The following is a 15,539-nucleotide window of genomic DNA, read 5'->3' as shown; positions in this document are numbered from 1 at the left end:
AAACACTAAAATAGGGAAAAAACAGCAATTCAGGCTGGGCCTCCGGTTAGTAGGTTAGTCCCAAAAATGATATAAAAGTGTAGAGTAAAGCCCATAAACATCCAAAACAGGTAATATAATAGCATGGAACAATCAAAAATTATAGATACATTGGAGACGTATCAGTTACCAGGCATGCCACCGGATCAAGACATTGAGTTTTTGATTGAGCTTTTGCCAGGTACCGGGCCAATATCCAAGAGACCATATAGGATGCCCACACACGATTTGGAGGAAATTAAGAAGCATATTAAGGAGTTACTGGATAAAGGTTACATTCGACCAAGTTTATCACCTTGGGGAGCCCCAGTGCTTCTAGTGGAAAAGAAGGATGGATCTTTAAGGATGGTTGTTGATTATCGTGCGTTGAATGAGGTAACGATCAAGAACAAATACCCTCTGCCGATGATCAATGATTTGTTTGACCAGTTGCAAGGAGATAAAGTTTTCTCTAAGATTTATCTTCGATTAGGTTATCACCAGTTGAAGATTCAAGAGCATGATATACCTAAGACAACTTTTACTACAAGGAACGGGCTATATGAGTATACCGTTATGTCATTTGGTCTGACTAACGCGCCTGCCTATTTCATGAACATGATGAACAAAGTGTTTATGGAGTTTTTGGATAAGTTCATCATGGTGTTCATAGATTATATATTGGTCTACTCAAAGAACGAACAGGAGCATAAGGAGCATTTGCGTTTGGTTCTTGAGAAGCTTAGAGAATATCAGTTGTATGCCAAGTTCAGCAAATGTGAGTTTCAGTTAAAGGAAGTTGGATTTCTCGGACATGTTATATCCGGAGAAGGAATAGCAGTAAACCCTATCAAGGTTGCTTATGTTACTAAATGGGTGGCACCCACATCAGTTGGAGAGATCAGGAGTTTTCTTGGACTCGCAGGATATTATCGGAGGTTCATTGAGAATTTCTCCAGGATTGCAAAGCCCATGACGGAGTTACTGAAGAAGGACACCAAGTTTAAATGGACTGAGGAATATGAAGCCAGTTTTCAGGAGTTGAAGAAACATTTGGTTACAGCCCCAGTGCTGATTCTCCCAGACCGGACCCTGAAAAAGGTCGTCAGACTAGTCCGGCACCCTCTGGTGCGCGGTCGGAGGGGCTGAAGGATCTGCTCGAGCGAGCGTCTATCTTAGAAGAACACCGTGTGTTGATGAACACGGTGATTGGAAGGATTTCATTCGCGGAAAGCGGATTGTACGAGGCCGCCAGGAGTTTACTGACAGGCTTTAAGGTACGTGAAAAGGTGTACCTTTTGGTAGAGCCGCATATATAAAATGTGCCCTGTATAAATAGTAGCCCCTGAGACTCTTTGTGTTGTCAAAAATGACGGCGCACAGAGGATCGTAATCCCAGGTATAATATGTCACCTTTTCTATGTAGGTGGCGAGGCGTTCGGTGGCTAGCCGGACTGATGAATCTGCCGAGCTAAAGCGGCAACTTGACGTAGCAGATGCCGACATCATGCTTGTAAATAAGCGCTTAGACGAGGCACAAGGTATGTAATGTCTCCAAAGACATCTGATAAGAAGAGCTCGTGCCTTATAATATATGTGCTTAATGTAGATGGTGTTGCTGCCATGGAGAACCTTCGGGCGGAACTTGCCCGAGCCAAGGAGCAAGCGAGGAAAAGTGATGCGGCTGCCGTTAAAGCGTCTGAAGAGATAAAAGCCGAACAGGCTGCTCACTGCCATAGTAAGAAGGTAATAGCCGAGATGGCTATAAAATTGAAGGATGCTACCGACCGTTGTAAACTTCTTGAACAAGAAGATAGGGTGGCTCAGAAGGGCCTTAAAAAGGTCACTGCCGAGGCCAAGGACACTCGCTCTACAATGAGAGCTATGAAGGAGGAGCTACGTCAGGCCAGAGATATCATGGCTGGAAAGCCCTATATGCTGCGGACGAAGTTCGGGGATTCTGAGTATGCTCCGTTAGACCGGAAATGGAGTGCGGCGAACACTTATCTGGATTTGGCGGCGAGTGCCGCAAACGCGACCGAACACTTTCAGGGTCGAGGTGACCATGAATTGGAAGAACTTTTTTGGTCGCAGTTCCACAATCCAGAGCGCCCACTTTCGGTATCCGACCGTTTGGCCGCTTGGGCGGAGCTGAACAGGTTATCCGGACTCACCATGAGGTACGTCGCGAGTCGTTTGTGGCCGGAAGAGCCAGAGCCGAAGAGTTACTTTAGCTTGGTGCAACAGTTCCTTGGTTCGGTGCCGCATGTTGATGCGATGAAGAGGTCAGTGTGCATAGAGGGCGCACAGATGGCCCTTGCCCGTGTCAAGACATACCGGGCGGATATGGAAGCCAGTGTTTTTGCATCCCAAGATTCGAACGAAAGCTGAGTACCTACCAAGCACTATTTTGAGGAAGTCCTGCAGGGCGCTCGTGTAATAGAGACGCAGTGCTCGAAGGATGTTGTGTTCGAATAGCATGTGCTATTGTAAAACAATATTTTGATGAAATATAAAAGCCTTTTATACTTGTGCTTTCAAGAATTAGAATGCCTCCTGTGCGACCGTTAATGTATATATGTATATAACACGAAAGATGGCAGTCGTTGGCTTCAGCCCCCACGCATATAATACGGGGGTGTTCACAGAAGGCGCCTTTTCACACTTAATCCAACGTCTTGGCCTATAAAGGAGGTGATAGTGCAGCGAACTAGGCAACCGGACTATAATGCTTTATCACTTTCACTTAGCCATAGGAGTTTGACAGTGGGGCTACTGAATAGCCCCTAGGGGCACCGCGCTCGCCCGAATTCGGGGCACGTGTGTGCCTGACCGGGAAGCGGCCCTTCGTTAATGCGGAGGAATCCTAAAGATTCCGGAAGTCATCGAGTGGTTGACCAGTCTCTCGCTATATCATGACAGTCAGTTTTCGACTTTCTCTACTGAGGTGCTCGCCTGGCAGAACCGGGGCACAATCGCAGTAGTTCTCCTGGTGCCGCCTTAGCCGATAGAGCGGAACTTAAGGCAGCAAAACACAGGAGCCGGACAAACCCAACATTTGACCAAAGACATGATTCGGAGCTGATGCATATAAGGCCAAACTCGCGACGCCGAACACTCCCTAAGGTATTCGGTCTTTATGAAAATGGGCCGAACAAAAGCCCTTGGTAAAAGCCCTTGGTGCCTAGGAACGTGCAAAATTCTGGCGTGGCCACATGCCAAGACGCCAGCCTCCTCCTCGGTTATAGCAAAAACCGGGGGATGTTATCAACAAGAGACAGTAAAAAAGGTTTACGCAGGGTCTTAATCTGAAAAGAATCCTTGAAATGGGTCCCTACTACACGTATGCGCCTGTGTCTCCATTGTGCCGTATCCTGGACGGGTGTAGCATGGTGTTTGTCTGCGAAAGAGAGGAACTTAGTGGAAAATAATCGTGCGAGAAGTCTATGTTAAAATAAACAAAATATAATACAGAAACATGAGTAGAATTGAGATGTATTATCTCCTGGTGTAAACATGCGGACCCCCTTGTACAGGGTTATGTGGCTATTAAGCCTTTGTATGTTTACGCCGGACTCGTCGAGCCATGTCCGGGGTAGTAAAGCTGGATTAGTGTGCGGCTGTCAAGGCAGCCGCACCATTATCCGCACTTCGGGGAACCCTTTATATTTCCCTTTAATGAGATGATGCCTCGTGGACCGGGCATTTTGAGTGTGAGGGATGCATAATGCGGTATTGCGTTAAAGCGGGCGAAAGCTTCGCGTCCCAGTAGCGCTTGATAGCGACTTATGAATGGGGCGATGTGGAAGGTTAGCTTTTCGCTTTGGAAGTTGTCGGGGGAGCCGAACATGACTTCTAACGAAAGGGAACCCATACTCTGGGTATCTGGGCCTGGCGTGACTCCTTGAAAGGAAGTGTTGCCGTGGCGAATCATTGCTGGGTTTACTCCCAGTTTGCGGATTGTGTCCTGATATAGCAGGTTTAGGTCACTGCCGCCGTCCATTAGGACTTGTGTAAATTGGAGTCCGTCAATAACCGGATCTAAGACCAAGGCAGTCCAGCCTGCGTTCCGGATACCTCTAGAGTAATCCTCATGATCGAAGGTGATTGGCTATAACAACCAGTGGCGGGGCTCCTCTGGGGCAGGCCGTATGGCGCGTATCTTCATAGGCGCCACTCTGTTTTTCCCTTTTGTCACCTGAAGTGAATTTACTGTTTTGACTTCTTGTGGGAACTTCCTTTGTTCTCCGGTGTTCTGCTTGTGGGGTGCGTCGTCATCCTCGCTTGGTGTGTCGAGCCCCTTGTGTTCAGCGTTGAGTTTGCCGGATTGCTTGAAGACCCAACAATCTCTGTGGGTGTGGTTTGCAGGTCTCTCGGGAGTACTGTGGATTTGACATATTTTGTCCAAGATTTTGTTGAGGTTAGATGGCTCATCCCTGTCATCTTTGGGGGTGGCTTTTTTTGATTTTGCCGAGAGCTTTTGAATCCGGCGTTGACTGTCGTGCTCATCGGGCTGTTATCCTTGATCCGGCGATGTTCTTTGTTGCGGCGCGGTTTCCCATTTCCATCTCTGAGTCTGGATGTACTTGGGTTGCTGGTGCTGCTTCTTGCCAACCAGCTATCCTCTCCTGCGCAAAAGCGGGTCATGAGGCTTGTCAATGCGGCCATTGTTCTTGGCTTTTCTTGGCTGAGGTGTCTGGCGAGCCATTCGTCTCGGACGCTATGTTTGAAAGCTGCTAGGGCTTTGGCGTCCGGATAATCGACTATCTGATTCTTTTTGGTAAGGAATCTGTTCCAGAGTTTCCGGGCTGACTCTCCGGGTTGTTGAGTTATATGACTCAGATCGTCTGCATCCGGAGGTCGGACATAGGTCCCTTGAAAATTTGCCCGGAAAGCATCCTCGAGCTCTTCCCAACTTCCTATGGTGTTTTCGGGAAGGCTTTTCAGCCAATGCTGGGCTGGCCCTTTGAGCTTAAGGGGTAAGTATTTTATGGCATGAAGGTCATTTCCTCTAGCCATGTGTATGTGGAGGATATAATCCTCAAGCCAGACTCCAGGGTCTGTTGTTCCGTCGTATGCTTCTATGTTTACGGGCTTGAATCCCGCTGGAAATTCATGGTCTAGTACCTCATCGGCGAAACATAGGGGATGTGCGGCGCCCCTGTATGTAGGTGTGCCGCGATGTTCGGATATTTTTTGCGTTGCATTGCTTACTGGAGCTTGCTTTCTTGGCCCGTAGATGGATCTGGTTGGATCGTTTTTTTGATGCGAATCCTTGGGCGGATCGCGTACCGGATTGAGTGCGGCGCCCTTTGTCGCTTGATGTCGATCGTGGGGTCGTCTATCCGACCTGGTGGCTTCCTCGTTTTTTGATTGTGGGGGCTCTAAGGCCTCTTCATCAAATTCCGGTAGTAATTTCCGCTTCGAATAGCTCTTTGTGTGATGACCGCTGTCGTACTTGTGTGCGGTATTGAGTACTTTGCCCCATCTGATTATGAGTGCATCTTCCGCTGTTTTGAGCTTCTGATTCTGCTTTTTTAGGCTACGCGCAGTGGTGACGAGCCTTTGGCGGAGGTTCTTCTGTTCCAGTGACTTGTCCGACGTGAGGTTGTTCGTACTATTATCTTTTCCGGGGACGGATTGTTCGGTTTGTCCGCCCTGTTTGGACTGTTGCTCGATGGCATGTTCGTCTTCCGTTGATTCGCCCTGCTTTATGGCTGGGTCTCTGTCGAGGTGGGCTTGGCGCGGCACTTACGCCGCCGCTTTGATTGTTTTTCGAGGGAACGATCCCTGGTTGTGCCCTTTTGATCCTCGTCGTTGCTTCTTTTAGGTGTGTCCACCATGCATACATCGTGTGATGAGGTGATTGTCCGGTGCTCTATAGCGCTGGTTCTTGATTGTCTCCTTTATCGGCCTCCATACCGTCGATGTCTTCGAAGTCGAAGTCGAGCATGTCGGTTAGATCATCGACAGTGGCTACGAAGTGGGTGGTGGGTGGTGGGTGGGTTTCGAATTTCTTCATCGTACGCATCCCAACCCTGCTGACCATAGTCCGGCCAGGGCTCTCCTGACAAGGAGAGAGACTTTAGTGAATTCAGGATGTCGCCAAAGGGTGAGCGCTGAAAGACGTCCGCGGCGGTGAACTCCATGATCGGAGCCCAATTGGGTCCTATCGGAAGGGGTGTGGGAGACCCGAAGTCCGGGAAGGAGTACGGCACCTTGGAGTCACTGGCCTTACAAAGGACTAGGCTGGTATTCGGCTCTATCGCCGGAGAGATTGCGGCTTCCGGGGTGGTGTCCAACCGTCCGTCCCTGATTGGCGCGGTCGGCTCCGAACTAAGGGTCGGAGCAGGCACCTGAGCGGCGCTCTAAGCATTGTCTGGCGACAGAGCTAGGTCGTGCCCGTCGTGACAGTGCGGCGCACTCGGCCGTGGCTCGAATCCGTCGAAGATCAAGTCCCCGCGGATGTCGGCCGTGTAGTTTAAGTTTCCAGATCTGACCTGATGGCCAGGGGCGTAGCTTTCGATCTGCTCCAAATGGCCAAGGGAATTGGCCCGCAGTGCGAAGCCGCCGAACACGAAGATCTGTCCGGGGAGAAAGGTCTCACCTTGGACCGCGTCGTGGTTGATGATCGAAGGAACCATCGGGCCTAAAGGTGACGACACAGAGGAACTCTCAATGAAAGCACCAATGTCGGTGTCAAAACCGGCGGATCTCCGGTAGGGGGTCCCGAACTGTGCGTCTAGGCGGATGGTAACAGGAGACAAGGGACACGATGTTTTTACCCAGGTTCGGGCCCTCTCGATGGAGGTAAAACCCTACTCCTGCTTGATTAATATTGATGATATGGGTAGTACAAGAGTTGATCTACCACGAGATCAGAGAGGCTAAACCCTAGAAGCTAGCCTATGGTATGATTGTTGTTCGTCCTACGGACTAAAACTCTCCGGTTTATATAGACACCAGAGAGGGCTAGGGTTACACAGAGTCGGTTACAATGGGAGGAGATCTTCATATCGAATCGCCAAGCTTGCCTTCCACGCCAAGGAAAGTCCTATCCGGACACGGGACGAAGTCTTCAATCTTGTATCTTCATAGTCCGGGAGTCCGGCCAAAGGTCATAGTCCGGCCATCCGAACACCCCCTAATCCAGGACTCCCTCAATCATACTCTTTTATACCCAGTTTTTACTATGCATTAGTATTGTCCCTCAAATATTTGCATGAGTAGGATTGGGAACATGTGGTTTTGGTTGTAGTGCTTGACGTAGGAACCTAATACCTTTTGATCCCCCCGGGAATATACGTTATGCTTATTATTGCTTAGCCATGCTCGTATACGGGGATTGGATCGTGATTCACACATGGAAGTTGAGAGTTGTTTTTAATCATGGATAACATTAAGGTGGCAACTTTAATATACATCTGGGTGGATTGGTTGAGGCACCTGGGGAACCCAGTGTTGTCTGTTTTTGGAAATCCCAGAGTACCTGTGTGATTATCCTATGGAATGCCACCCAAGCTCAAAGGGATCATAAGATTATTCATGCTAGAAACTTTCATGTGTAGCCACAAGCCATTATGGCTCTGGCATAGTTGAGTAAGTTGTGTGAGCTCTTGAAGAGGTAGACTAGCAGATGAAGAGGGATGTAGGTGGTATTGTCTACCCGGAGTAGAGAATTAATGCTTCAGAAAGGCTATGTCTCAATCATCCGATCATTGATGCGGTCGAGTCTTATGGGGAAAAGTGCACAAACCTATGCAGAGTGTATAAACTAATCATGGTTAACCGTGTCCCCCGGTTATGGACATCTTGAGTGTTTAGTATTTGAATCTATTCATGTGATCTCATCACGTTACTCTAATTGATTATGATGATGGGTTAATGATGATATTTTTAATTGGGATTTGAGTTGGTATTACCTTCTCAAATAATGGGCAACATGGGAGTAGTTAAATAAATTTATTCCTTTGTTGTAGGAAAAAACTAGCTTTATGCAAAACCATGAAACTTACAGCCTCCACCAGCCAAATATTACATGTAGATATAGTTCTTGCATTATCATTGCTTTATAGTGTAACTATGCCAGCATATTCCATGTGTTGTCCCGTTTCGGGCCGCAACGTCTTATGTTGCAGACTACTCAGACGACGAATAAGGTGCGATAGGTCGTTGTTTTGCACTCAGCTATGCCGTTGGAGTTGATGGACTCATTTACCCTTGAAGCTTCCACAGTTATCTAGTTTAGATGGCCTTCAGCCATGATTTATTTATGTAATTCATACTCTTTATGAGGACTCGACGTAATAAGTGTGTGATTGAAACTCTGTTATAATTCCCCGAGTACTGTGCGTGTCAGCATTACCGATCGAGGGATGACACTGATGCACAGAGACTTGACTGTTCGAGGTCTGGTTGTACACTAGTCATGGAGCATTGGATGCTAGCCAGATAATATGGACTCATAAGGATCTGGCCGGATTCGACATAGTCGGATCTAAGTCCAGTTAAGGTCTGAGTCGGACAGACCCGACTATGAGAGACAACGATAGGTCATTTGCGAGTCCCGAGTACAACATATGTTCTACGCCCTAATACCTAAGCTGGATCATGTACTTGGGATGGTGACAAGCCTTCTTTGGGCCTACCAAATGCTACTAAGTAACTGGGTAGTTATAAAGGTAGGTTTCACGATTGTCTAGACCCATCTTGCGAGACATGGTAGATCAAGATGGGATTTGCCCCTCCGATCAGGAGAGTTATACTTTGGGCCCTCATGTGATATGACCAAGATAAGCATGGCCATGCGACAAGGATTATGAGATAATTCATTTTGTGGTCGGCATCACTAGAACGAGAAAGAGATCGGGCTAGCACAAGGATGATAGACTCACCTTGAACCCGACAACATATATCACGTGGCAAAGGGGACAGACGTGTGACATGTTGTATAGGTTCGCCAACCGGCTTCATTATCTATTTGGTGGTTGGCACGCCTTGCCAGAGGCCGCTACCAGCCGAGCAGATCGGAGGTGATCCGACCTGTGACCAAGCCGACTTGAACCTAAGGGGTTGCGTGCTTAAGGGAAGGAACCTGTGAGCCCGGATCCAACTCCACGGGTCAGATGTGATCCTACCCGGACTCGGATCTAGGCCGAACAAAATTTAGGCTTTAGGATCCGTGCGAGACTGAAGTGTTGACCCCGCGACGAATGCCTATATATAGTGGAGGTGTGGCACACTCATTCAGTTGATCGCTTCGACGCCGTCACTAGGGCTTTCCATGTGTTGAAACTAGCCACCTCCATTCGTCGCCGGCTGTGCGATCGGACCTAGCAGTCCGCCACACAGTGTTCCTCCTACACACACGGATACCATTAGAGGTGATGTACTTGCGCCGCTCCGGCGAAACTGCACGTGGGATTTGACGACCGACTGTTTAAGGGAGACAGACAAGGAGGAGATGAACCCCGCGGGCACGCTGCTCCAATTCTACTTCCGTTGCACGACACTGCGCGTCTAGCGGTAATGATTTGTGATCCATCTCTGTCAGCATCTTCCTGGATGTTCTGCGGGTAGGAATTTTTAATTTGCAGTCGACACACCCTACCATAGAGCCCAACAACGACACATTATCATTTCGCTCCGAGAAGTGGACCTTTCTTTTCGATGTAGAGTGGGTGCCCTAGATTCCGTAACTGAGGAGCGACGTCTTGATGACCCACCTTGCGCTCTCTTTGGCCCACTCCACCACCAAATATCCTCCTGGATCTTCACAAGTTGGCAATGTTGAGGGCTACTGTCAGCGACACAAGGACGTACAACCTTGATTGAAGGCTAGAAACATGGGGTCATGATGCACCCATTGTGGCCCAACCTAATGCCCATGGCCTTAGTACATTTTCATGACATGTGTTTCCGTGCCTTAGGATCGGCCCATTGGGTTTCGCCCCTACCAGGAGTAGATGGATGCAACCGGTGGAGGGGGGAGGGGGAAGAGGATTCAAAGGCGAGCGAAACTTCCAAAAGAAGTAATTACTCGCGTGAAGCACGAGAGCGTATTTAAGGACATGGAGTGGCAGGTGCAGAGGGACAATTTTGACAGCTCATCGAAGAAATGGCATTGATCACACTGATTCGTAACGCATTTGACCATATCGAAAAAGTTATACGCAACCTAAATTGAAAGAGAGGGAGTACCGAAACGAAACTCAGGACAACCATCTCAAATCCAAAATTTGAATGTGACAGCCATCCCTCTAGTTAAACTATATAGAGAGGAAAACCTCAACAGGCCATTGATGGAGGGAAACTGATTTGTGGGAAGAAGACACTGCACTTTCCCGGCCCAACCCAACCAAGGTGCGCTATTTATTTCACTATGCCACTTACAGCTGTGCCCCCACCCTTCCTCCTCCGTAGTCCAATCTTTTCACATTCCCCGCTCCTCGCACCCTACCGTAGAGCCCAACAACGACACGTTATCATTTCGCTCCGAGAAGTGAACATTTCTTTTCGCTGTAGAGTGGGCGCCCTGGATCCCGTGCGTGAGGAGTGACGTCTCGATGCCCCACCTTGCGCTCTCTTTGGCCCGCTCCACCACCAAATATTCTCCTAAACCTTCACAAGTTGGCAATGTCGAGGGCTACTGTCAGCGACACAAGGAAGTACAACCTTGATTGTGGGCTAGAAACATGGGGTCATGATGCACCCATTGTGGCCCAACCTAATTCCCATGGCCTTAGTACATTTTCACGACATGTGTTTCCGCGCTTTAGGATCGGCCCATTGGGTTTCGCCCCTGCCAGGAGTAGATGGATGCAACCGGAGGGGGGGGATTCAAAGGCGAGCGAAACTTCCAAAAGAAATAATTACTCGCGTGAAACACGGGAGCGTATTTAAGGACATGGAGTGACGGATGCAGAGGGACAATTTTGACAGCTCATCGAAGAAATAGCATTGATCACACTAATTCGTAACGCATTTAACCATATCGGAAAAAGTTATACGCAACCTAAATTGAAAGAGAGGGAGTACCAAAATGAAACTCAGGACAACCATCTCAAATCCAAAATTTGAATGTGACAACCATCCCTCTAGGTAAACTGTATAGAGAGAAAAACCTCAGCCGGCCATCGATGGAGGGAAACTGATTTGGGGGAAGAAGACAGTGCACTTTCCCAGCCCAACCCAACCCAGGCGCGCTATTTATTTCACTATGCCGCTTACAGCTGTGCCCCCACCCTTCCTTCTCGTCTTCCCTCCTCTGTAATCCAATCTTTTCACATTCCCCGCTCCTCGCTCCCTCTCTCTCGTCCCCTCTGAGAAATCAAAGACCGCCGCCGCGTGGAGAGACTAGCGGCGCAATGGACGCCTACGAGGCCACCAAGGTGGTGTTCGCACGGGTCCAGGGGCTCGTCGACGCGGACCTCGCCTCCAAGATCATGGGCATGCTGCTCACCCAGGACAAGAGCGAGGAGGATATGATCCGCCTCGCCTTCGGCCCCGAGCACCTCCTCCAGTCCGTCGTCGCCGACCTCGCGGCCTGCAGCAAACCCCCCTCCCCACCCGCGCCAGCATGGAGGATGGCGCCGGGTGCGGCTGGAGGAGATGTCGAAGGCGGCCTCCCGTTCGCCGCCGCATCCGAAGCGTTCTACCCCGAGGAGGAGTACGGGTGCTGGTCTCCGGCGAGCGGCACTAACCACCGCCGGAGCTTCTCGCTGAGCGACGCCGAGGGCGGGTGGAAGCCGTGCCAGTACTTCGCCCGGGGGTTCTGCAAGAACGGCTCCGGCTGCCGCTTCCTGCACGGGCTGCCCGAGGACGTCGCCGAGCAGGAGATGGCGGTCATGCGCGCCAAGGCCCTCGCCGCCGCGCGGTCGCAGATGATGGCGCCCGCCTTCCCCTTCTCGCCGTCGCCGCCCAAAGGCCTCAGCTTCCTCCTACAACAGCAGCAGCAGCAGAGCGAGTCCCAAAGGTGGCACCTTTTAAATCCCCATAAGCTTCCATTTTCTCTTGTCATTCAGCCGCCTAGATTACTGATACTTGCTGCTTCAGGGCGGCGGACATGCTGTTCGCCGGAGGCGATGACATGCACAGGTTCTCCCACCGGTCGCCTCGCATGGACCGCGGCGACCTCGCCATCAACCACGGCGCGCGCCAGATCTACCTCACTTTCCCCGCCGACTCCACCTTCACCGAAGAGGACGTGTCCAGCTACTTCAGGTGCGCACACGCCGCCCTTGTTGCGTACTAAACCTCTCCCTTCTGCTCTAATGTCGACCGATCATTTGGTTGAGCGCGCAGCATGTACGGGCCGGTACAGGACGTGCGCATCCCGCACCAGCCGAAGCGCATGTTCGGCTTCGTCTCCTTCGTCTACCCGGAGACGGTGCGGCTCGTCCTCGCCAAGGGCAACCCACACTTCGTCTGCGACGCGCGCGTCCTCGTCAAGCCTTACAAGGAGAAGGGCAAGGTCCCCGACAGGTTCAGACATGGCGGCGGCGGCGGCCACTGCCTCTCTCCTCACCACCGCGAGTTCGCCTCCGTGAGCAGCGCGATGCCGCCTGCCGGTCTGCTCGACTCCAGGGACCCCTTCGACCTCCAGCAGCCGCAAATCGGTGAGCATTTGAACACTCCTATCTAATCATCAGTTATTTGCGCAAGGCGTTTGACGAGCTGGTGTTGCCATTGCCAGGGCAGAGAATGCTGTACGGGAGCATGGCCGGCCACGAGGCGGCGTTTCTGAGGAGGAGGCTGGAGGAGCAGCAGGAGGCGGCGGAGCTGCAGCATGCCATCGAGCTGCAAGGCCGCCGGCTCATGGGGCTGCAGTTTCTTGACCTCAAGAACAGGGGCCACCACCTCCTCGACTCCCCCGTGGGCTCACCTTCCGACGGCAATGGCGGCTGCTTCAGTGGGAACGGCAATGGCGTCCATCTTGATGAGGCCATTAGCACCATCCAAGGTCCAGTTCTTGGAAAGCATTACATTTCGTTTTTTTTTTCCAAATGCACATTTGGTTACCCGAGCGTTCAGAGCTCATCATGATCCATGCTTGCTTGTTGCAGATAACAGCAATCTGAGCAGTGGTCTTTTCATGGGTCCATATGCTGCTGCTTCTGTGATTTCTAAAGAAGGGAAGCAGGAGTATCAGGAGGAGGGTGGTGATGGCAATGGCAGTCCCAGGCAGGCAGTCAACTCTGGGGAAGAGGGGAGGAGGGAATCTGGTCCTGGGGCAGCAGCTGCATCCAATGTTGTTTGTGAATACCAAGAAAGGTAATAGTATATCTGTAATCCTTGGGTGGATGTTAGTATCAGATGGGGCCAACATGGATTTTCACCACTTGGGTGGATGTCTGCTTCGGGATATTCGAAATGCATATTTTTTCCATTAGAAAACTTGAACATCTCGTATTTCTATAAACCATCCTGTAACATGCATCCTTGTGAAGTTTAGTCATATGCATTCTGTGCAACAACGATAATAGCTTTATGCAGTACACATATTATCATATTTAGGCATCAAAATCAAAAGGTTATCTGCATGTACTTAATACTTTCCAAAAAAGTATCACCAGGTTTTGAATTACAAAATAAAAAGTGCATTTTGTAGAAATACTGGAAATTCACCCTAGTGATGAAATGCATTGGTACAATGAGGCCACACACATTTCCCCCAGTAATTAAAACCTGCAGTAACTAGTGCAGTAACTGTTTCCTTTTCTTCATCTGTATATGTATATGTATATGCTAATCATATCATTCTCTTTTATCCTAACAAAAAATGTGCTTTCAAAAGTCATTGCAAAAAGGGCGGCGAGTTATAGGCTTTTGTGGTGCTAATCATAGGCTCTCTTGATTAGCATACTAATAGTCTAGTAATAGAAGGGAAGATAAGACTCGAAGAAGAGAAACTAGTCACCCCAGCTAGTGACAAGTATATTATTATGAACTGGTTAAACAGTCCTTTTGCCTTTGTTTGTGGGGGGCTCTACCATACTGTATTTCCATAATTGATTGATGTGTGTGCGTGTGTCTCTTGTTTTTGAATTGTAGTGGCATGGAGCACACCCACCACCTGCCTGGTAGCCCCTTTGCTTCTTCCCCCACCAAGGAGGCCTCCATTGCTGCTGCTGCTGCTGCTGAGCAGCTGACAGCTCACACTGGTGCCATGGGCAACAGTAGCAGCCCCCACCTGGTGGCCTCTTCTCTTTTCCCGCCTACAAAACCTCTCTACAGCTCCTGCTTCTCTCAAGTGCCTAGGTGATTATTATTTGAAAACATCACTCCAGTTGATTCACTTCCCTTCATGCTAATATCTGTTTTTAACCTGCATCAGGAATTAGTACATTTTTGTGAGAAAATTGTCAACAGCTATGTGAGAGATGTAAAATTGTTTTTCCTCTTCAGATTGTCGTCTGGGCAGGGAGCAATTGGGCTGTGAATAGAGCAAAGAAGAGGGGTGTCATCTGCTCCCTGCTGTGCCGGGAGTAAGTGTCAACAGCAACAATCACTGACTCAATCATGGTAGAAGGATGTATGTATGTAATAGTAAAATATTACCCTCCCTGATGATGGGCTTTTTTGTGTGCATGCAGGGGCTCGTGTGATGACTGACCCCATCAAGTGGTGGTAGGAAAAAGAAAAGGAAAGCGTTAACAGATTCTAGGAGGTGTATCTTTGTTGAGTTGAAGAGAGGGACAGCGGCAGCAACTCAACAGCAACAACAGCAACAGATTAAGAAAGGAAACAAGTCCTAGGTTGTCTTTAGCCCTAGGCATTTTAGTAGTTAGTAGTATATGGTAGCAGCATAAATAGTACCAGTCAGTCGTTTTAATTATTACCTAGTTCCTGCAAGAGTCGAGTCGAGCCGAGCCGAGCATAGCAAGGGGAAAGTGTGTGGAAAGTACTTTTTACTAGAAACCATCATGCATAACTGCATTGCTGCGTGTGTGTGCTCGGTCAGGTCAAGGTCAATCCTCTGTTTGTGTGGATCTCATCTCAGTCTGATGACAGAAGAACAAGTATACCGTCACTGCTTGGCTAGTCTTTGACTCCTGGCAGCAGTGGCCACTTTGTGACTAATGACTACCATGGATGTGTTGTGGACATCAAATTGGGTGTTTGTGAAAATAACCTCTCCTTTGCTTATCATTCGTTAGAAGAAGAGGATAGGACCGGTTCTTTTTTACCCCTGACGAGCGAGGGTGAATAAGTTGAAACATCTGGTTTGAAATAAAAAAACTCAAACAACCTCAGCAGAGAGGGAGGGGGAAGCAAAAGCCAGAGATGCAGGCGGAGGGAGGGGAAAGTGATGAGATGGGCGCTGCTGCTTTTGGTGGTGGGACCGGAGCTGGCCGGAGTCTCAGGGGCAGTCACGGGCGTGTGTGTCCTTTTGCCCATGCACCAGTCACTCGTCCATCCATCTCCCGCTGCTGCCTGCTGCTACATCTTTTCGCCGTCTTCTCCGTCCGTCCATGTACGCTTCGTTCTAGTCGACCTAGATGAACAGAGCCTATGCAGCT

The 15,539-nt window shown here is 49.5% G+C and overlaps 1 protein-coding gene across 2 annotated transcripts; it reads left to right on the top strand.

Annotated features, from left to right (window-relative positions):
* Positions 1-11,241: 11,241 nt before the first annotated feature.
* LOC123091576 (zinc finger CCCH domain-containing protein 53) lies at positions 11,242-15,125 on the top strand. Of its 2 annotated transcripts, XM_044513122.1 has the most exons (8): positions 11,244-11,992; positions 12,073-12,240; positions 12,322-12,635; positions 12,713-12,979; positions 13,083-13,290; positions 14,071-14,277; positions 14,425-14,504; positions 14,613-15,125. In XM_044513122.1, the coding sequence occupies exons 1-7, from the start codon at positions 11,385-11,387 to the stop codon at positions 14,456-14,458; spliced, it is 1,806 nt and encodes a 601-aa protein (XP_044369057.1). In that variant the 5' UTR covers positions 11,244-11,384; the 3' UTR covers positions 14,459-14,504; positions 14,613-15,125. The 2 variants fall into 2 exon arrangements, with proteins under 2 accessions (XP_044369058.1, XP_044369057.1); XM_044513123.1 differs by lacking the exon at positions 14,071-14,277 and having other exon boundaries at positions 11,242-11,992.
* Positions 15,126-15,539: the final 414 nt, after the last annotated feature.

This window comes from Triticum aestivum, chromosome 4B, assembly GCF_018294505.1.
Source record: "Triticum aestivum cultivar Chinese Spring chromosome 4B, IWGSC CS RefSeq v2.1, whole genome shotgun sequence".
Taxonomy (NCBI): domain Eukaryota; kingdom Viridiplantae; phylum Streptophyta; class Magnoliopsida; order Poales; family Poaceae; genus Triticum; species Triticum aestivum.
This window is presented reverse-complemented; position numbering and strand designations above follow the sequence as displayed.